The 22,728-nt window shown below is 37.9% G+C and overlaps 1 protein-coding gene across 7 annotated transcripts in view; it reads left to right on the plus strand.

Moving 5' to 3' along the window:
- Positions 1-22,728, plus strand: part of rimbp2a (RIMS binding protein 2a) — a 65,788-nt gene that overhangs the window by 31,369 nt on the left and 11,691 nt on the right. For 5 of the 7 annotated variants that reach the window (XM_046868460.1, XM_046868463.1, XM_046868459.1 and 2 more), the window contains 10 exons: positions 5,964-6,053; positions 9,438-9,560; positions 12,431-12,533; positions 14,618-14,670; positions 15,569-15,752; positions 17,578-17,714; positions 18,202-18,281; positions 18,635-18,744; positions 20,257-21,057; positions 21,797-21,948. In XM_046868460.1, coding sequence (XP_046724416.1) covers positions 12,434-12,533; positions 14,618-14,670; positions 15,569-15,752; positions 17,578-17,714; positions 18,202-18,281; positions 18,635-18,744; positions 20,257-21,057; positions 21,797-21,948 — 1,617 coding nt within the window. In that variant the 5' untranslated portion in view covers positions 5,964-6,053; positions 9,438-9,560; positions 12,431-12,433. Of the gene's footprint in view, positions 1-5,963; positions 6,054-9,437; positions 9,561-12,430; positions 12,534-14,617; positions 14,671-15,568; positions 15,753-17,577; positions 17,715-18,201; positions 18,282-18,634; positions 18,745-20,256; positions 21,058-21,796; positions 21,949-22,728 lie in introns of those variants that run through there. The other 2 variants (XM_046868461.1, XM_046868466.1) reach the window with 1 other exon arrangement.

Below are 22,728 nucleotides of genomic sequence, written 5' to 3' on the forward strand. Positions count from 1 at the left end.
GGGGCAATGTCATGCTGGAACAGGTTTGGGTCCTCAAAGTGTTAGAAGCAGGAAAAATGGTAAAGTGTAAGGATATGAGTTTGATTTGATTGAGTCAGAGCATCTCCAAAACTGCAGCCCCTGTGTGATGTTCCCGGTCTTTAGTGGTCAGTGTCTCTCAAAAGTGGTCCAAGGAAGGAACAGTGGTGAACCGACATAAGCGTCATGGCTCATTGATGCACATGGGGAATGAAGGCTGGCCCGTGTGGTTCGATCCAAGATTGCTGCTGTACCTCAAAGTGCTGTTACAATTTAATGATGGGTCAGGACTGTTTTGGAGGTCAAAGGGGGACCAACACAATATTAGGCAGTGGCCATAATGTTATGCCTGATCAATGCAATTTATTGAAAAAAAATTTATGCTCATTTTTGTTGATACGACTCCTCATTTTTCAACCAAAAAATATGATTTAAAAAAAGCTTCTTTGTTCATGTAGAAGGTTCTTAGAAAACTAATGAATGTTGCTAATGAAGTCTGTGTTATGAATACTAATGACTATTGGATGAGGTTTAATGCTAAAAACACACTTTATAACAGTTAAGAATAATACAGCTACAATAAGGAATAAGGAAGACCTTTTAAGCTCTTTTAGATGCTGTTTTTCATCATCTTGCCAATTTAATCTTGTACCCTTTTCACTAAAATGTTGCAAAACCTAATTTCACCTAAACCCTGAATCTTGAAACTCAATTGTGCCATGTTTATGGGGTGGGGGGGAGGTGAATGTGCACAAATGAGTAGAGCTTCTTTGAGCATCTGCAGGAATGAGGGCCAAGGGCTAAGGTTCAGCTTTGAGTGTCAGTCTTAATTACTGTCTCTCACTCTCTCTATCTCTCTCTTTTTGCAGATGGTTGTTAGCAGGACTTTGTTCTGGATTCTGGTCAGGGTAACGGTGATGCTCGATGTTGATTTGTCATCTTTTTCCTGCACATGGCTGCCCATTTTATATTTGTAAAAAAAATTAACTTTCCTACCTCCTCAAAATATCTATGCCCGGTTTAGAGCAAAATGGCAAAAGAGTTGACAGTGCAGACTGAAAAGCGCCAGAATCACCATCATGTGATTTAAAAAAAATGTAATCTCAGTGACTTTGACAGTAGCATGGCTGTTAGTGCCAGATGTGCTGGGTTTAAAAAACTGCTGATCTCCCAGGATTTTCACATTTAAAATTCTACTGAGTACACAGAACTGTGAAGCATGTTGAACATATTCATTTGAAAAATGGAAAAACATCACCTTCATACTATTTTTCAATCTTTAGTTCAATTTAATTAAATTAAATTAAATTTAATTCAAGTTTATTACTATAGTACTTTTCACAAAGACATTGTATCATTGTCCATTCACATTTTCTGTGAGATTGTGCGCAGATTCCAGTTCTTGCTGGATAGTAGTTTACGCTGAAGTGGACTTCTACTGTTGTAGCCTATCCAGCTTAAGGTTTAATGTGTTGTGTTTTTAAAATTGCTGATTCATGGTTGTAAAAAGTGTCTATTTTGATGAAAGTTACATGTGACATGGCATAAGTAACCGTATAGATGAGCTTATTCTCACTCTCCAATGTTCTGTATTGTTGAAAGATTTATGAACACACTCTTGATGTCACCCAAATGAGGATGGGTTCCCCTTTTGAGTCTGGTTCCTCTCAAGGTTTCTTCCTCATAACATCTAAGGGAGTTTTTCCTTGCCACAGGCGCCACGGCTTGTTCATCAGGGATAAATGCACACCATTCACCTTAACTGTTGATTTCTTTAAAGCTGCTTTGAGACAATGTTTGTTGTGAAAAGCACTATAGAAATAAACTTGACTTGACTTGGCTTTTATTAGATTTTTGTGAGTACAAAAAAAACCTGTTTTCATTTCTGCAAGATTTCTGCCTTTACACGTTAACTTTTGAGTACTCAGCAAAACGGTACGGTTTTAATAATATTTGTTTAAGTCACTGAAGAACTGCATGTAAATATGCAATATATGCAATTCACAGACATATTTCAGTGGCTTCATAGCATAGCTCAGGTGTAAATTTAAATAAGTAAATGTCAGATGACTAACCTCTCTTGACAGATCAACTGTATTTGGACTAAGGTGTAGATCAGACTACAATGGATTTTTATTTGATTTGTACTGGTGGTCTGATGAGATGGAACATGACATCCTGAATGTTCCCAGCTGCATTCTCACAAATAAATGCCCTCACAGTAGATTTGTGCCAGGCCATGTTGTGTTCAGTTTCCTGTTGTACAGAAGCTGTCATGTTGGTGCTGATGCTGCATCTGACAAACGGAGAGGCACAGTTCACTCTGATCACCATGAGGATGTCAGACAGAAGCAGGGCAGCTGATGCACTTTGACATGTGAAGTGGTTAGCAGGCGACTGAACATTTAGTCAGAGTTGAGCGACAATGAGCGGCTTTGAAAGTCCTCTACTAAACCAGAAGCTCCTTAAAAACTCCTTAAAATGTGCCCTGTTCTTCAGTTATACAGGCATGCAAAAGAATCATTCACTAAAAGCAAAGTGTGAGATAATACACCAATATTTGGTGTTCTTTTTTTTTACTCCCGGGTTACTGTTACGCCTGTCAAAGCTGCATAATGTTGCAAGTCAGATGCCTGCTTCAGTTAATAGCGTTGTGTTTAAATTAAAAGACTATCACTGCTTTAAAAGTTTAGTCTATAAAAAATGCTTTCTATAACAAATGAAGTAATGAAGGAATTGAGCCTGAATCAGTGTCCCTGATTGAATTTATTACCAGCAAAAAGGCTGAAATTGTACACCTGTTTTAAGAGTGTTAAAGTATTCTTTAGATACATATATCTTTCATATTCACAGGAAAAAATTTAGCATTGAGCATTGAAATGGTTTGACTAACATTATGGAAACTCACACCTCGAGCTTGTGAGACTCATTAAAAAAAATCTTTAGAACTGTATCTTTCACCTCCTTTTTTTTAAATCTTCATCTTTTAAAAGTAAAAAAAAAAACATCTGTCCAATACCAGCCCTGCTTATTCGACAATAATAGTAATAGTAATATTGCAATTTAAAATGTGTAATAATAATTGTTCTACTATATACAGCTTTCTGTGGCAAAAAAAGATGAGCATATACTGTATGCTCTTTCAGCCTTACCCATTAAAATGAAACCCAAAGACAGTGCTTTATCTAGTTCTCACTTCTCAGTGATGCTTAATCAATACACACTGCATATTAAATTACTGCCATCCCATTAAACAGGTATTTACCAGACCATGATTACGGCTGGATGCTGCTGATTGTTTCTTCATTTTTTAATGATGCTTGTACTGATTTTAGGCAGTGTAAGATGTGCATGATGGCTGAAAGCGGTGCATTGCTTTTAATAGCTCTCTTCTTTTTTTGGCACATGAAATGAAGGGTGACAAAGTGGAGCTCATTTGTAGTTTATGCAGGCCAAAGGGTTTTGTGCCCTGGAGGAAATGTTAGCTTGAGTAAGCCTGTAAGCAAGTAAGTTTGTTCATATATTACAGTTTGCCATATTAAGTGTTATTAAGAGCATTATCAAGGTAGTCTGGAGTGCAATAACCAGTTTCTGATTCTAACTAGAGTTGCATTGTGTAGCCAAATGTATGTGGACACCTGACCATTACAACCAGATATAGTTGTTGAAAATCCCTTTTGTAACCATGTGCATTAATATGAACTTGGTCATCGAAGCCTTCACTTAGATTTAACTAAGTTTTAACTTAGACTGAATTTGGAACGTGACAGAGTTACCATGAGACCATTAGTGATGCTGGACACTGATGCCTACGAAGGCTGACTGGTGTTGTTTATTTCGGCTTGGGTCAGAGCTCTGTTGATCGCCACAGGTATTGTTAGCCAACAGGTTACGGGTGGAAATTAGGCTACTGTTGACCAAAGGAGTTTTTGGAAAATTTGGAAGGTAAGAATATGCCTGAGGAATGGAGAAGGATGTGCAGACCTGCATTAACTACAGGGGAATAAAGTTGATCAGTACCACCATGAAGTTATGGGAAAGAGTAGTGGAAGCGAGGCTGAGGGAAGAGGTGACCATCTGTGAGCAACAGTATGATTTCATGATGAGGAAGAGCACTACGGATGCAATATTTGCTTTGAGAATGTTAATGGAGAAGTATAGAGAAGGTCAGAAGGAGTTGCATTGTGTATTTGTGGATTTAGAGAAAGCGTACAACAGAGTGCCAAAAAAGAAGTTGTGGTATTGTATGAGGAAGTCAGTTGTGTCAGAGAAGTATGCGAGGGTGGTGCAGGACATGTATAAGGACAATGTGACAGCAGTGAAGTGTGCAGAAGGAACAACAGACAGGTTCAAGGTGGAGGTTGGACTGCATAATGGATCAGCTCTAAGCCCTTTTCTGTTTGCAGTGGTGATGGACAGGTTGACGGACGAGGTCAGACAGGAGTCTCCATGGACTATGATGTTTGCAGATGATATTGTGATTTGTGGTGAGAGTAGGAAGCAGGTTGAGTAGAGCCTGGAGAGGTGGAGGTACGTGCTGGAGAGAAGGGGAATAAAAGTCAGTAGGAGTCAGACAGAGTACATGTGTGAAAGAGAGGGAGGACAGTGTAGTGGTGCGGTTGCAGGGTACCTGGGGTCAACAGTGCAAAGTAATGGAAAGTGTGTTAGAGAAATGAAGAAAAGAGTGCAGGCAGGGTGGAGTGGGTGGAGAAGATTGGCAGGAGTGATTTGTGATAGAAGGGTATCTGCAAAAGTAAAAGGGAAAGTTTATAGGACTGGGGTGAGATCTGCGATGTTGTATGGTTTAGAGACAGTGGCATTGAGTAAAAGACAGGAGGTGGAGCTGAAGGTAGCAGAGCTAAAGATGTTGAGATTTTCATTGGGAGTATGTAGGACGTTTTGGAGACAAGGTGAGAAAGGCCCGATTGAGATGGTTTGGACATGTGCAGAGGAGGGACATGGGGGACATTGTTTGGAGAATGCTGAGGATGGAGCCACCAGTAATGAGGAAAAGAGGAAGACTAAGGAGGAGGTTAATGGATGTGGTGAGGGAAGACATGCAGGTAGTTGGTGTGAAAGAGGCAGATGTAGAGGAAAGTGTAGTATGGAGATAAATGATCCACTGTAGCGACCCCTAATGGGAGAAGCTGAAAGAAGAAGTTTCAGTGAAGATCATAATTCTACAGCAAACAAAGGCATACCATTCAATTGAGTGTTTCCAACTTTTTGCCATTTCATATTGGTGTTCATTTCAGATGTCCACAATATTTTGCTATATAGAGTACAGCGGTATAACAATCTGATTGTGCATTTACAAATGTCCTTCCAATTAAGGTTAATAAGAAAACTGAACAAAGGTGACAATTCAGAAATTACTACTTTATGTGTTTCAATGTTGCTACTTTAGAACACTGTGATATAGTGAAGAGTTTACCACTGTATCATACAACTGGTATCAAATAGTTATGTATAAGTTCTTTGATATTTGGGTAAAATATCATACACTATATGGTGTTGTGCATTTGTAAAATTATGCATTTACTTGAAATTGGAAACTCAAACCATTTCCAGCATTGCATTGCCCCTGTGCATACAACAAGCTCTGTGAAGATCTGGTTTACATGGTTTGGAGAGCGACTAAGTATCTTAGTGCTGATGCTTTTATTTCTGACCACTGAAGTAGAAACTGGTTAGACAAAAATGCATCAGTCATAAAGTGTTACATAAAAAAAGTCAATATAAATTTGTGGCATCATTTTCTGGTGAACCCCCATGAGATTTATCATTATGTACACACCATTGAATCTGAGGATGGATTGAATTAGGATGAATCATGTAATCCCCATTTGTATCCTAATTGGCCTCCAATGCATGCGAAATTCTTCACCCCATGCTTTACTGCACTGCACAAAGCTAATCATCTGCTTTCTTTTTCTATCTAACAGAAGCATGAGCTCCAGCGTGCAAAAAAAGAGAGGAAACGCCTGAATCTACAGCTGTTCAGTCACAGCCTGAAGGCGGAGCAGCACGAAGAGGTAGGAGTTTATCAACAGATCATATGTCTGTTTTTTACTCAGCTTTTTAAAAATTTCTTGTGGCTTTCACCGCATCCATCTAACACAATCTGACACCACGGTCTGATCAATAGCCATTAATAACCTCGGCCTGATGTGAACTCAGCTCAGTTTATAATCCTAAGAAAACATTGTTTTTAAGTGTCTTCTGTAAAGTAAAGCATAGTATAAGTTAGTATTAAATGTCTGAAATTATTTTATATCTACTTTGATTTGTTTTGCTTTTTTACTGTTAATGAGGTGTTTATATATAATAAAAAAAACCCACACAAATAGCTGATTTGTGAAAACAATTCTGTTATGAATGTGCGAATTGCATTGGAATTTTAGCACTTTGTATGTTTAGCCTGCCCACTGATCATAAGTAATTGGATAAAATATGTGATAATTTTTAAAACGTGTGCAATTTGTTTGTAGTCAGTGACTGCCTGAAGTCTGGAATCCATGTTTATGATCAAAAACTGGGTTTTAACTTTGGTGAAGCTCTATCAGCACTTTACTGCAGAGGTCCTCTGTTCCTACGTGTTCTTTAGTTTTGCCGTCAGCAAGAGAAATACTTGCTGAATTAGATTACGGTCATTTGATTGACTTGGCCATTGCAGAGCAGTCCACTTCTTTGCCTTAAAAAGAGTTGGATTGCCATCCAAAGAATTTTGAAGAATTTGTCTAAATCTGATACAGAATTCATTGTTCTGCATCATCAATAAACACAAGAAAGCCAGTTCTGTCAGCATATGTTTTGTGATATAAGGTCAATATCATATGGATCACGAACAGTTCCTTTCATTTACCATAACCTGTCTTCCTAGCCTTTTGTTGTTTCTGAGCTCAACAGTGCAATGTCTATTTATTCAAATCTACCAAATACTTCATTTTGTCTCACAATTGTTTTGCTAGCACTCTGATAGGTTTGTTTTAATGTTTGGCTTACTTTACTGGCAGTGACAACACTTTGGACTTATATATAAACTTAAAATCAAATGTAGACTAATGATCTGCTCACTCATAAGTAAAATAATGAGGGAATAATTTTGGTCCAATGTTATCCCTCATCCAAAAAAACTGTATTAACTCCATGGAAAGTTGGCACTTTCAGCTCAATTTCAACAGGATTCATTTACCCCTAATTTCACTTGCATTTGGTGAAGCCAGCAAGCTTAGCACACAGTGCTTATAATTGTAAATACAGAATATGTAATCAACATTTTTTATTTCCCCACTTACATGATTCTCTCTCAAATGCAAATGTACAAGTGTGAGGCATTCAGTTTGTGCATTTTGTCACATGCAGAATATTGCTGAATTGAATTCTACAACAGGCTCAAAAATTTTAAAACATCAGGCTTCTATTCTTTTTGTGCCTGTATGCAGGAAATATTATCTCTTTGGTAAAAATCCTGTTCCTTAATGTATAATTTGAAGGGGTTCAGATTTGCCGTCAGCAGCTGTTATTTGGATAAGTTCTGGTGGCATTCAAACTGAAACTATTGTCTTCTCACCACCGACAATGGATAACACTCTGAGAGCACAAATTGGGACTCCGGCCACTAATGGTGTTGTTATCGATGGTGAATTTTGCCAAGTGGCCTGGGCACGGCTTGTCTCTCTCAGTGTAATCCTCATCTTGTTCTTCTTCGCTTGCTGCCCAGTGAAAAGGAACCATCTGTTCGAACCCCAGAGCAGTGTTGGAGATAAAATGCCTGCTGCTCAATCAGAGTGACTCTCGCCCACCCTGCGTCTCACACACTCTCGCCCACCCCACTCTGTGATCAAGGATGCATTCGGCATATGGGTGAGGTGTTAACGACACGAGGAAGACAGAGTAAATACACCCAGGATTGATGCACTCTGACATCAGGGCAGACATTTTCTTATCTGCAATGCTTCAAATGATGTGAGATACAAATCAGTTCATTTCTTCAAGTCCTGCTTTGATGAAATATTTCCTGATAAATGAGATGGCGCACGTGTCCATAGACAACACAGATTACAGAGCTTCTAAACAGAATTGGAATGTTAGAGCAAGTCTGAATAAAATAAATAAATAAACAAATAAATAAATAAAAACAGCTGTCTCCTGAACACACCAGAGAGACAACAGCTGATTTTGTTGCATTCTGTACTGGCACCTCTTCCAAACCAAAAGGTGGTGGTGGTTTGCATTTGTATACGGTACAAGAAAAACAGAAACAAGGTCCCCTGGTGGTCTAGTGGTTAAGACGCAGTGCTCCCACCGCTGCGACCCGGATTCGATTCCCGGTCAGGGAACCATCCCCAGCCACTCTCAGTGCCGGTCCCAAGCCCGGATAAATTGGGGAGGGTTGTGTTAGGAAGGGCATCCAGCGTAAAAACATGTGCCAAATTAAACGTGCGGAGGATCCGCTGTGGCGACCCCCAACGGGAGAAGCCGAAAGAAAGTTTTTTTTTTTACAAGAAAAACAGAAACTGGCAAACATAGAGCTGAATCTTGTTTTGCATGCCCCGCTCTATTTCCATGCAATTAGCGATAGGAGCGGATTGAGTAATGACAATTAAGAAGAAAATGATTTCGCTTTACGATGGAGTTGTTTGTTTTTAGATCCTACTGCTGCTACCTTCTGGTGTGGTGCAAGTTTAGGTATATTGTTTGTACAATGTCATCAAATTTTATATTTTTTTTGCAAACACGTTTTTTTACCCTTTACTGCCCTGATCTGTCCTGGTAATCTTTATTATATACAAAATGGCACAAACCAATAAATCAATAACATAAAAAAAACTATAGACTATAGAGCCACTATATTTAAATCTCAGAAACTACATTGTAAGAGTTATGCTATCGAATGTTTTTTTTTTATATGTTAAGATTTTTTAAGATTTCTAATATGTATAATTGTTTATATACACATTTATTATATAGAAACCGATTAAGTCCGAAAGGCAACATTTATTACACATAACATTCATTCATCTTTTTTTTGTTTGTTTTTTTGCATTTATAATTGGGTCTTCAGGAATCATCCCAAATTTTTTGTTTCTTTTGTTTTATGGGTCTGTATGTACAAGAGTCGAGTGAGAAAGTGCAACTCCTAATAAATGAACATGTCAGGAAGATTAATGATGTTTGGAAATAATAGTGCTTACGTCTCCGATTGTGATTGTGTTTCATGATTCGGGAAAAAGTGCAGCTGAATCAGCTGAGCTTTTGTGGATACTTTCCCCCATAGATTTAATTGAAATGTTCAATGCTTTGATTCATCAGTACAATAAGCAAGATCCACAATGCATGTAAGTGCACAACAGTCTGAACGAGAGTTCCGTCAATGTCTTTTCTACTTCTTTTTTTTGTCGCTGTTTTATGTTAAGGTAAAGTCAGACTATGAAAAGCTCAGAAAGACGTTGGCGAGTGTAAGTGAGCAGAGAGACTCGGCAAGACAGGAAAAGGATGAGCTCCGAGGCAAACTGGAGAATCTTGAGCAGGCCTTAAAGGTAGGGAACTTTACAATTTCATTAGTTATAATAATAACTTTTTAACTACCTACTTACCGCCCTTCATAACTCATATGTAAATTCATAAGCATTGCAAAAGTGGATAAAACGGGATACGTTTTAGTCACTTAGCACACATTTTTATTCCTTCAAGCCTTGACTTTACTGATAAGGTTATTTTCAAAATGATATTAATTTGTAGCACACTTGCTCATGTTTTCAATATATGATTTATTAAATAACAAAATCATCACTTATGGATGTTTCAGGATTCAAATCTTATTACTCTATGCAACATATATATGTGGATTATATTAGTCCTGGCAGTTTTATAACCAATGCATGTCATTTTTACTACCTTAAAGTTTTTGAGGTTCACATTTCTGTTTGACGCTGCCCATAACCCTTTATATTACATCACATAAAATAAGTCATGTTATTGTTCTAAAGCAGGTCCACTGCAAGGGCTCAGTAACATACGTTTTAATTTTCACTTATCAGTAAAGCTTTATCAGTTTTCCTGTTGTCTCTGAATTTACTGTACTTTTAAAGTATGTACTGTATATTGAAGTATTGCAATGGATTACTGGAAGTGATAGCAATAGTGAAAGTATCTTTAACCTCTAAAAAGCTTACATAAAGCTAATACATTAGTAAAGGTGATATTAAAGTGCAGGACCAAGCTGATTGCATGTAGAAAAAGGTTTGGTTTTGTACTCTGGTCTATGATCTGTGTGTTTCCTCTTACATTGATTGAGGTAAAAAATGGAAAAAGTATTTGTTCTTTCCACGCCAGTCATTATTGATTATGTAATAAAGAGAATGATGGAGGGAAAAAGGAAGGGGACACGACAATGATTAAGATAACAAAACAAGTCATTAATTTTGTTTCCCTGGATCATTTGCTTGTGATCCATTAACTTCTTGATGATACATCTTAGAAAGTTTTTTTACTATGCAAGGGGAGGTTGATTTCTCATTAAATATGGAAAGGAGATGAAATGATTATTAGAAATGAATATAGAAGCAGTGCTTTACTTATTTAATAGACAGATTAATATAGTAGGGTTGTTTATTCACTGTGTTGAAATGAACTTCCATCATGCCTCAGACAAGCCTGTGATTATGCAAAGCACTGAGAGTGTGTCTTTGGGAGAGAGAGGGAGAGGGAGAGAGAAGCTTAACTTCTCACTGAGAGGAAAAATAAAGTTGGAGAAATAAGTCAGAGCCTTTAAGCTGCTTTATGTTTCTAAGCCTTACAACACATTTCATATGCTTAATTCTGAGTTTACTTCCTGTTCCGACTTCACTTCCTGTTTAGTTTAAAGATGTACCTTTGCTTTTCTTTTTTTAAAAGCTTAATAGTATACAAAGTTACTGTAGATATGTATAGCCTTCATCACTCATTCATAAGGATTGCAAAAGTCTTTTATAAAACAATGCAGGATGGTTTGTTAAAACTTGTGAGTTGATAGTGTGTAGTAGTATGATGATGCCAGTGTGTGACAAAAGAAGTGATTATTTTCCTGTCAGCAGAATGTGGTTTTTCTTATACCACAGGAATATTAATGGAAGGATATTCCGGACAATATATAAAATCAATTGCAAATCTTGCATTACCATTTTTAATACACAGTGACTGCCAAATTTCAAATGGAAAAGCTAAGTCCATTTGCAACTTTAATTCACGTGTCTTACAAGTTATGACCATGTCATATTTAAATAGCATTATTAATTACCACATTTGCTATTTCACCTTTTCTGTGTCACGTATGTAGCCTGGCAAAACATAAAAAAAAAATACTTTTGCATTTGCATTTCCAATGCATTTTTACTCATAGTCAACTGACAACAGGGGAAATGCCAGTGATGGATGATTTTGCGGAATGTTTTGAACAACGGTGATAGTCAGTGAAATTGTGGATGACATTATGATGCTCGCTAGCTTTAGCAAGCTGATGACAGTTGATATACTCTACATGGAGTAAGGTAAATACAGTTTTCATAAATGTATAAGCAATTGGCCCTTTGTAAAAACCCGCCCTCCTTAGTTAGTGTTGCTATGTCAGACAAGCAATGCCGCCATGACAAGAACGCCTGTCAATCAATTGCTTTGCGAAGGCTCAATTGCTTATTACATTCCGCAAAATTGTCTATTACTGGCATTTTCCCTGTTGGCTGTCGACTGTGAGTGATGTCACTTCACAATACAAACACGCCCCCCTGACACTTGATTGACAGCTTTCAGTGCAAGCAATCGGAAATGCTAATGCAAACCGTGCAAGGCTTAGGAAAATCAAATGCAAAATTGCGATTCCGTCTGAGTTTTGGCAGTCTACATACGCGACGCAGAGAAAGTAAAAAAGCAAACGTGGTAATTAATATTGCTATTTAAATATGACATAGTCATAACTTGTAAGACACAGGAAATACAGTTGCAAATGGACTTTGCTTTTCCATTCGAAATTTGGCGGTCACTGTGCATGCGCAAAAGCAAAAACGCAAATGGGCAATTATCGTGCAATTGCGTTTGGATTATGTCACAATTTATGCGTCCACATATGGAAAATACAATATATAATATATATATAAATACAAAACACAATTTGCATGTCTTTTTGAATATTGTCTTGAATATTCTTCCATAGATATTAATTCCAGGTATCATATATATTATAGCATCATGATTTGTTGCTTAATGCAGTTTCGTCTGTTTACAAGCTGATGATTTTTTTGTCTCCAAAGAGAAAGGAAAAATCTGTAAAAATATTTCTTTATTATGAATATTTCTGTGTTTGTATGTGTGTGTGTGTGTGTGTGTGTGTGTGTGTGTGTGTGTGTGTGTGTGTGTGTGTGTGTGTGTGCGTCAGTGTATGTGTGAGGCTGCAGAAGCAAAGCAGCAGTTGGAGACAGAGCATGAACAAGCCCTGGAGATCCTCAGCTCCACACAGCAGGAGATCCAGCTTCTGCGAAGGCAAAGACTCTGCAACTCACACACACACACACACACACACACACACACACACACACACACACACACACACACACACACACACACACACACACACACTCACAAACACACATATGCAGGATTTTGTTTATTTTTTTCTTTTCAATCTGGTAACCTGCTGATTTCTACCCACCTTCCAGCTCTCTCATGCAGTATGACAGCTACCTATCAGGGAGGGTGACCGCTTCCACTAAGACATGTGAAGCCAGCCAAAAATTGACATAACACACATTGAAGAAAGCAGTATCAGTCCACTTTTGCATATGAGCTTTTGGTAATGGTCTGAAGGTTAGTGGCTTAAGCCCCAGCAACACTGTTGGCATGGGCGTAAATCCCGGGGACATGCCCCCCCCATCCGAGCATTGTCCCCCCCCTCATGATAATAAATAAATAAATATCGCACTCTCTATTGTGAAAAATATATGTATGCATACCTAAATAATTGTGTAAGTAGAAAAAAAAACGCAAAAATGCATTTAGAAACAGTCGAGTTCCCCCCTTCCTCACAGTGGTTTGACCCACTGCCTGTGTTCCCAGTTCATCTCACCTACTCTACACACACGAGTCAGGTGTGCGGTTCATCTCACCTACTCTACACACACGAGTCAGGTGTGTGGCTGCGGCTCAATTAATGTTCAACTCCATTAACTAGGGTATTTTATTCACTTTAAATAAAACGATTCTCTTTAATGTAGTTGATGCAGACTTATTCATAAATTAGTTGCGGCAAAAATGCTGATTAATGATGTAATTTTCCATGAATCTGCTATATTAGCGATTAAAATATGACTTACCTAGTTAACGTTAGCTTGTTTACAATAGCTTGTAGCATAGTGCACTGACACTAACACACCAAAGCCGTTTCCCATGCAGTGTTTTATTTAGGACGACTTGGCATAATGTTAACTTAGCATTAACACACAATTAGCATATTCTTTAACTGTGCATTTACTAAATGAGCGCTGTGCTACATCTGAAATGTCCCCACTGTATTTTTATAATCAATTTCTATTCTGTTCTTAAGTGTCTTAATTTGTAAATAAAATGTTAAACCTTTTTTTTTAATTCCTTGTTTTTATTGTTGTGATTATTTTTTTTATGATAGATTTACTTTATTTATGTAAAGCAGTTTGAATTACCATTGTAATTGACGCAGTCTCCATGCTACAATAATAATGATAGAAACAACGTTTTTCACTGTGGGAACACTGTCTTTATACTGTAAGTACAATTTGACTGTATTATTTGTGTCCCCCTTCAAAAATTGCTCACGAGAAATTTTATAATTATTGTCCCCCCCTACTCTTAAATGAAATTTACGCCCATGACTGTTGGGCCCCTGAGCAGGACCCTTAATCCCTTCTGCATCAGAATTGCATTATAATGGCTGACCCAAGCATCTTACAAGCTGGGATATGCAAAGAAACGAATTTCGAAATAAAGGCTTATTCTAAGGAGACGGACAATTTTCCTATCTTGACTCCTTCTGACCACTCATTGTCATGGTCATAAATGGAAATCGCAGTCTCCTGCTGATAGGCCATATGCTTTTTATTGCACCTGTTTTCATGCTTTCTTAAACATTATTGTCCTGAATAAGAAAAGCAAAAACTAAGGCACGATAAAGAAGAGGAACTCACACACACACAGACAAACTTTACACAGTATCACACCACACACAGTAGTCAGTTCCACAATAGATTTCTCTTACAATTTCTTTCATGAGTTTAAGCTATAACATCTGTTAATAGATTTCCTGTTATCACTTGTGATATAGCAGCTATAAACTTCTATAAATCTTGTGTTTATTATATGTTTTACGTTATGTCGTTATGTGGACCGACCACCATACAAGCTCTTGTAAACGAGCTGTTAAAATAAAACAATAGAGTTGAGGAACAAGTTCATTCATATAATCTTATGATTTATGTCACAGCCAGAACATTCAGAGCAGTTATAGGAATAAATCAACACCATCTGATTAAACACCTGAATGGCACTGTGGGATAACGATATATAAAGATACTTATGGTGTGTTTATTTTCTCAGGCTCAGGCTCAGGTTGATAAAGACCATGAAGAAAAGGTTAATCTGCTAGAGGTAAGATCATGAACACATCCTCTAACTAATTTCCTAAAATGGGGATTTGTGTGAATGGCATCAATTGTTACACTAAACGTGTTGCATTTTGTACCATAATGACTTCCCTGTTTGGTTTTATGTGACAGATAATTCGATAGAAAGGGAAAGAAGGGTGGCTGAATAGTATGTTGGGTTAAATTGCATAATTCATTAATAAGAAATACAGCACTGGAAATAAAAATAATTCAAACATGTATCAATGGAAGGCACAGTATGGGTTCTAAATAAATGATTAGATAATTATATAATAATGCCAAAAGCCAGTACAGTGATATCACATCTAATGGTGTTCTCCGCCATGCTAATAAGTGGAGAAAAACTCTTTTAATACATACATGTATATGAAAGCAGCCTTAGACCACTTTAATTAACATCCCTATAGAGTTCAGAATGGTCTTGGACAAGATATGATCTCATTAAGCTCTCTTAACAGATTTGCTAAACTGAAGCACAGGCCGTTGATAAAGATGATGACAGGAAATGACACACATAATGAGAAACCTCACTGTGACTGTCTATCAGTTGAACTAATTCATCCTTATTATCATCATGTAAATGAATGTTGCATACAGACTTGTCCAAAATATAAACATCTGCTGTCAGAGTGAACGGTGGAAATCTTTGCATGTAAAAAAAAGCAAATACATTTCTGATGTGTTGTGATGTGGTAGCATATTTTTGAAGTGATTTTTAATACATGTCTCATATCTGTGCCACATATTCAGTGCAACGTTTTAAATAAGGATTAATGTCTATGCTGTATAAAATGTAAAAAGTCAAACAAGCACAATGATGCATGATTCATAGATTCAAAACATGATCTGTTTTTTTTTTCTCTCTTCTACAAACCACAAAGGGCAAAGTTTACGACCTGGAACAAAAATGCCGGACACAGTGTGAGAAGTGTAACATTCTGTCCAAAGAGTTGGAGAAATTTCACTTGGGTTTTCACAACGATCCTGAGCTCTGGCCAGAAACCAGCAGGTCACGGAGAGCAATCTGTAACCTCCTCAACGAGCTGCAGAGTTGCACTGGGAAAGGTAGGTGGAGTCATTTACTATACAGTAATCCCCTGTTTATCGCAGTGGTTTTGTTCCAAAACCTTTGCAAATGTATTCAAAAATAAAAAATAAATTGTAAAGAATCACGTGTACATAAATATTCACAGCTTTTGCCATGTCACTCAAAATTTAGCTTAGCTGCATCCTGTTTCCACTAATCATCCATGAGATGTTTCTACAACTTGATTGGAGTCCACCTGTGGTAAATTCAGTTGATTAGACATGATCTTCGAAGGCACACACCTGTCTATATAAAGTCCCACAGTTAACAGTGCAGTTGTCTGTAGACCTCCAAGACAGGATTGTATCGAGGCACAGATCTGTGGACTGATGGTCTCAATGAGCACAGTGGCCTTCATCGTCTGTAAATGGAAGACGTTTAGAACCACCAGGACTCTTCCTAGAGCAGGCCACCTGGCCAAACTGAGCTACTAGGGAAGAAGGGCCTAGTCCGGGAGGTGACCAAGAACCTAATGGTCACTCTCAAAGTGCTTCAGCATTTCTCTGTGGAGAAAGGAGAACTTTCCAGAAGGACAACCATCTCTACAGCACTTCACCAATCAGGCCTGTATGGTAGAGTGGCCAGATGGAAGCCATTTCTCAGACTGAAGGACTCTCAGACCCTGCGAAACAAAGATTTAACTATTTGCCCTGAATGCCAAGCGTCATGTCTGGGGGAAACCAAGAATCGCTCATCACCTGGCCAATACAGTCCCTACAGTGAAGCATGGTGGTGGCAGTATCACGTTGTGGGGATGTCTTTCAATGACAGGAAATGGGAGACTAGCCAGGATCGAGGGAAAGATGAATGCAGCAATATACAGTGACATCCTTGATAAAAACCTGCTCCAGAGTGCTCTGGACCTCAGACTGGGGGAGATGGTTCATCTTCCAACAGAACAACGACCTTAAACACAAAGCCAAGATAACAAAGGAGTGGCTTTGTGAATGTCCTTGAGTGGCCCAGCCAGAGCCCAGACATGAACACAATTGAACATCTCTGAAGAGATCTGAAAATGGCTGTGCACCGACGCTCCCCATTCAACCTTATGGCGCTTGAGAGGTTCTGCAAAGAAGAATGGTAGAAACTGCCCAAAAATAGTTGTGCCGAGCTTGTAGCATCAAACTCAAAAAGACTTGAGTCTGTAATTGGTGCCAAAGGTGCTTCAACAAAGTATTAAGTAAACGCTGTGAATACTTAAGTACATGTGATTTTTTGTTAAGATTTAAAACACACTTATTTCACATTGTCATTATGGAGTATGGTTTGTAGACTTTTGAGAAAAATAATGAATTTGATCTATTTTGGAATAAGGCTGTAACATAATAAAATGTGGAAAAAGTAAAATGATGTGAATAATTTCTTGGATGCTTTATATATATATATATATATATATATATATATATATATATATATATATATATATATATATATATATATATATATATATATTTGCGTGTGCACTATATTTTGTAGTTATTTTGCATTTATTACAGTATTGCTGTATGATGGCTAAAGACAGTCAATGCTGAGAGAAATATTTTAAACAAATAAGAGAATACTATCTAGGGCAAAAATGCAACTAAAACTGAAAGATTGTGGTTTGCCCCAACGCTTTAATTCCCTATACATGAATGAATTGATTATTTCATAATTTCTGTAAGTTATACATGAACATGTAGCTTAATGAAACATTCTCTCTCATATAAATTCAACCCAGAGTGTCTCTCTCAGGTGACTGTCCAGGCCCAGGCGGTGATTGACAGGCGCTGGCGTTTGGCTGTGTAACTCTATGTTGTGCAGGTGATGAGAGATCTTCAGGTTCTTCGCTAATCACTAAGCTCCTCCAGCCACTGCAGGTCAGCAGAGACACGCCTGAGACTCCATTGCATATTGACTTCACCACAGCAGCAAGACCAAGATCACTGAGCATGTCAGAGGTGTGTTCATCATCTTCAAATCTCATTGAATTTAAAAGTCCTGTAGTCTTTCATCTACTATGTGTTTGTTTTTGTAAATTGCTTCTTTTTCTGCTGTTGGCACAAGCAAGCCAAGAGTCTTTTGTGCAGCTTGTAATTTGTCTCTTGTAGAAATGTAGCATGTGCACCAATTAGTCACCCATTAATTTTCAACTGTATTTATATCTTTTAAAGCAAACATTTTTAGTGCAAATGAAATAATGCACTTTGTGTAAATATGTTCTGTGGTGTACATGTTTTAAGTTTCAGCTTCATACTACTTTTGTTGTCAGATTTACAAACCACGGCCACCTAAACTCACCATAGGCATCAACAGTCTGCTACATCTTTCCAAGCTTCATTTAATTCTAATGTTTTTATGCAGAATTAATAGTAAGTGATATATAATAAGGATATGCCTAAAAGCAATTTTTATGCCTTAAATGACAATAATAATTTGTGATTACAGATGGACGATAAGGTGAGTCCAGCTCCAAGGTCCAAGGCCAGATACACCGGACAGGTTCGGCTTTGCACTGCCCGCTACAGGTACAGATTTTTTTAGCTTCTGCTGTTAAAAAAAGTCTGCTGTCATTTGAATAATAATAAGGATCGTTATTATTGTTATGATTCTAAAGAGACACTATTTTTTTTCAGATTTTTGTTGTACTTTATTGAGTTGCAAATAAGAGCTTTCTTTCCCTTAATTTAAGTGTAAATAAAAACTAAATTGTGCTCATTTGCACCAATACTTACACATTTTTAGGAAAACATCTTAAACTGAAATATCAAGTTCTCTCTAAGGAAATGTTTTAATATTTCACCATGGTGCAGCGACTACTTTTGAGTTTTTTGTTTATAATAAAACATATTCAAATCTTTCTCTCCCATTCTCTGTACAGTTATAATCCCTATGATGGGCCCAATGAGCATCCTGAGGCTGAGCTGCCTCTTGTTGCTGGAAAATATCTTTATGTATATGGAGACATGGATGATGATGGATTCTATGAAGGTGACCCACACTCTCAAAACCTTTGGCTTGTTTTGTTTCAATCCAGGACTCCCAAGGATGTGTATGATATAATAAGTCATTTGGGTTGAATTTAATGTCAGTTTTCAGCAGGTGTTTAGTAATTGCTTCTTTAAGGGATGACAGATTAAACTGCAAATCGTCAGGGAGGCTAATTTGTTAAGCACCCCACAGCTACATGGCCGGGTGAAAAAAAAAAATGTGGCTCTTAAAGCATCTTTTCACTGAGTCACTAGCTCTGGTTTTAGAACGCTTTCCTTTTTGCACTAATTAAATATCTATCTTGAGATCATAATTTAGAGCTGTGGATGCAGATTGAACTGTCGAGATTTGGTTATGATACACAGTATTGCCATTTTGATATATAATTGCATATAATAGGTTTAAAATGTATGACTTTTTACTTTTTTTTTCCCAGTTCATAAAGTACTCAGTGGTCCCCAACCCCCGGGCCTGTGGGTCAATTGGTAACGGGCCGCACAGAAAGAACATACATAACTAACATTATTTCCGTTTTATTTTTTATCTGATTCTAAACGATGTTTTATTTTGGAAAAATTACCGGATTCTCTCCGCCACGTGTCCATGACTCACAAATGATGCATGTCAAGATGCCTCGGTCACATGTGTTACCTCCATCCGCTACCTTCTTAAAGGGGCTGCTCCGGCCGGTAACACATAATACATTACCGCTAAATTCGAACCCCAAAGCTAGCAAAATGAACAAAAAACAACACAGTGGATTCACGTTTATTATTATTATATTTAGAAAATACGTTTTTCTGCTGCTCGTATAATTTTATTTTGCTGTATTTATCCGCCACACCTTAAAGGCCGGTCTGCGAAAATATTGTCTGACATTAAACTGGTCCGTGGTGCAAAAAAGGTTGGGGACCACTGTTCTAGAAGATTCTATGTTTTTTGCAATATTTACAAATTTCTCTATTTTGGCCCTGGTTTAAATGACCAAGACACTAAATAAAACAGGATAATTTGTAGTGTCCAATCAGAAAAATTGTGCAAGTGAAGTGTTATTTTTTTTCAAAATTTATTACCGGATCATCAACATTCCCGGATTGATTTTCAGCAGATTCTAAAAGGATCTCTTTCATTGACTTCACACTGTATATTGCATTTCTAGGTAGAAACACCCTAAATGTGCACCGAACAGACATAATATTATCACATTATAACATTTTGACCTGTGAGTAAATAACACTGATTATGTCTTCATCATGGCACCTGTTAGTGGGTGTTATATATTAGGCAGCAAGTAATCATTTTGTCCTTGTTGGTCGAGAACCTTTCTATTGATAGAGGGTTCTTTACATTCAGTATGTAGACTTAATATGTTATGTGTTCATTTTACAGTTTAAAGTTATGTGTGTCAGAAGTATAGCATTTATGTTACATAATGTTTGTTTTGAATTGCATGAGTCATATGTTGTTGTCCTGAATTAGTGTGTCAGTCTTCATCTTCTGGGATTCTTCCAGGAGAACTGTTGGATGGCCAGCGTGGCTTGGTCCCTTCGAATTTTGTAGAGTTTGTCCAGGACAAGGAAAAGCCAATGATGGATGGAGCAGAGGATCTGGGCCAGCTGGAGCATGGCTCTTTAAGCCTGACAGCCATAGACGGAGGCATTTCCCTGGACAGTTTAAGCATTGACTCTCTTGGGCCCTGTAGTAATGGGACTGGCACTCTGGATGCTGAGGAGCTGTCTGATGACATTGTGCCTTACCCGAGAAAAATCAACCTAATCAAACAGCTGGCAAGGAGCGTCATTGTGGCTTGGGAGCAACCTCTAGTGCCCTTTGGTTGGGGCAACATCAATGGCTACAACATTTTAGTGGACGGGGAGGTGCGTGCTACTGTGCCCTTCAGTGGCAGGACCAAACTTCTAGTTGAAAAGCTGGACCTAGCTGCCTGCACATATCGCGTGTCGGTGCAGAGTGTGACAGACCGTGGTCTGTCTGATGAGCTCCGCTGCACCTTGCTGGTCGGACGGAACGTCACGGTGGCCCCAACAGGCCTGCGCTTGGACAACATCATGCGTGATTCAGCAGAGCTCTCCTGGCTCCCCAGCAACAGCAACTATTCCCACACAGTGTTTTTGGATGGCATTGAGCATGCAGTGGTGAAGCCATGCTGCTACAAACTGCGCTTCAGCAACTTGAAAGCCACCACCGTGTACAAGGTGAGGGTGGTGGCCAAACCACACCAGGTGCCCTGGCACATGCCACTGGAACAGCGCGAGAAAAAGGAGGCTGGGGTCGAGTTTTGCACACAGGCTGCAGGTTAGATGCAACTCGTGTCTTTTATTTATATAACTATACTTTTTTGTATTCAAAGTCTGGCCTTATACATACAGAGATCAATAGATATAAGTAATAGTTGGAATGAATCCTGGCTATTAAAATGACTAAAATAGCTTTGGAAGGTTTAATACCTGAGACCAAACTTTGCCAGTGAAACTGAAAATAAAATACATCATTAACACTAGAGTGTAGAAAAAAAGATAAAATTCAGATTACAAACTATTTAAAACAGTCTTATATAATCTCTTTTAATTTAATTATTTAAAACATACCCATCCTTAAATTCCAAGCAGTTTTTTAGATGAACATACTTGTGTGGCAACGCAGCAGTCCAAATTGTACTCAATAAATATGCTGTCCACTCTCATTTGCAACAGAAATCTCTTTTATAGGGAATCAGTGTTTACAGACAAATTAAATTTTACAAAAAAAAGTGAACGAATCATCTGTATTTAACATTATGCATGGACAAACTAAGTAATTAGTAATTAGTGTTTAAATATATTGCATTTACACCTAAACACCTAATTCGATGAACAAACCATTAACTTGAATTAATTAGCCTGTTTGGAGCTTTTTCCTCATCAAAGAAAGTGTAAAGCACTTGTGTATCGATCCATAAAAATCGACTGTTTCTTCTGGGATGGAAATGCCCTGAACCAAAAAGACAATATGTTTCAAACTCCACTAATTGTACTGGATTATCTATCCCTTACAGGCCCTCCATTGCCCCCCAATGAGGTGCAGGTTCAGTGTGGACAGGCTCCAGGGATTCTGCAGGTCCACTGGAAGCCTCCATCATTGACTCCCATGGGGACCTCCAATGGTGCCAATGTCATTGGCTACGCAGTGTGCACAAAAGGCCAGAGGGTGAGTGTGTGAATCTCTTCAGTTATCAACACCAGCCATACTTATGTAATCCTTCCAAACTTCAAATAAACTGTGGGAATCTATCAGAAAATATTTGTCATGTTTTAGACCGGTAGGTGTTGGAGATGTACTTTCATGCAGAGTTAAGAGCTTTAATTCTGCCTTGTCAAAACTCTGACTGACTGATTTGATTAGCATTAACTTGACTCTTGGCTCAGGGCTGGGGAAGCTGTTTTAGGCAATACTCCTGCCCTCTGTTGGAGAATATGAGTCATTACAACTACTCTTCAAACTTCAGGGGTTTTCAACCCTAGTTCTCTGCATCCACTGCCAAGCAGAGTGAAAAATGTTCAGTATTCCAAACTCAACTTATGTAGCCCATCAGCTAAAGGAACAAAACTTCATGAGCTGGAGCAGGTGAGCATTTGAGTTGGAAATCAGAAGGGAAAATGATATTTGTCTGGGTGAGCAGAAGTGATGTGAACTGTTTTAAATACACTGTAGTTAGACTATTCAATTCAAATATAAAACAGAGCTGACTAATTAATTGTATACATATTTAAAAATATATATATTTTGTGCTGGTACTGTTTTATAGTATTTCTGTTGACTGTTTCTCAATATGAAATGGATACTGTGATGAACACAATCAATACAAAGGCCAAAATAAATTAAAACCTGACTCCATCAAAATGTAATGATGGATTTGTAAAATCATACAATTTGTCATGAATGAAATTCAGTGTGTTCAAATTCAGGGGTGTAATTTGACTAAATACA

The sequence above is a fragment of the Silurus meridionalis genome, chromosome 15 (genome assembly GCF_014805685.1).
Source record: "Silurus meridionalis isolate SWU-2019-XX chromosome 15, ASM1480568v1, whole genome shotgun sequence".
In the NCBI taxonomy this organism is placed as follows: Eukaryota; Metazoa; Chordata; class Actinopteri; order Siluriformes; family Siluridae; genus Silurus; species Silurus meridionalis.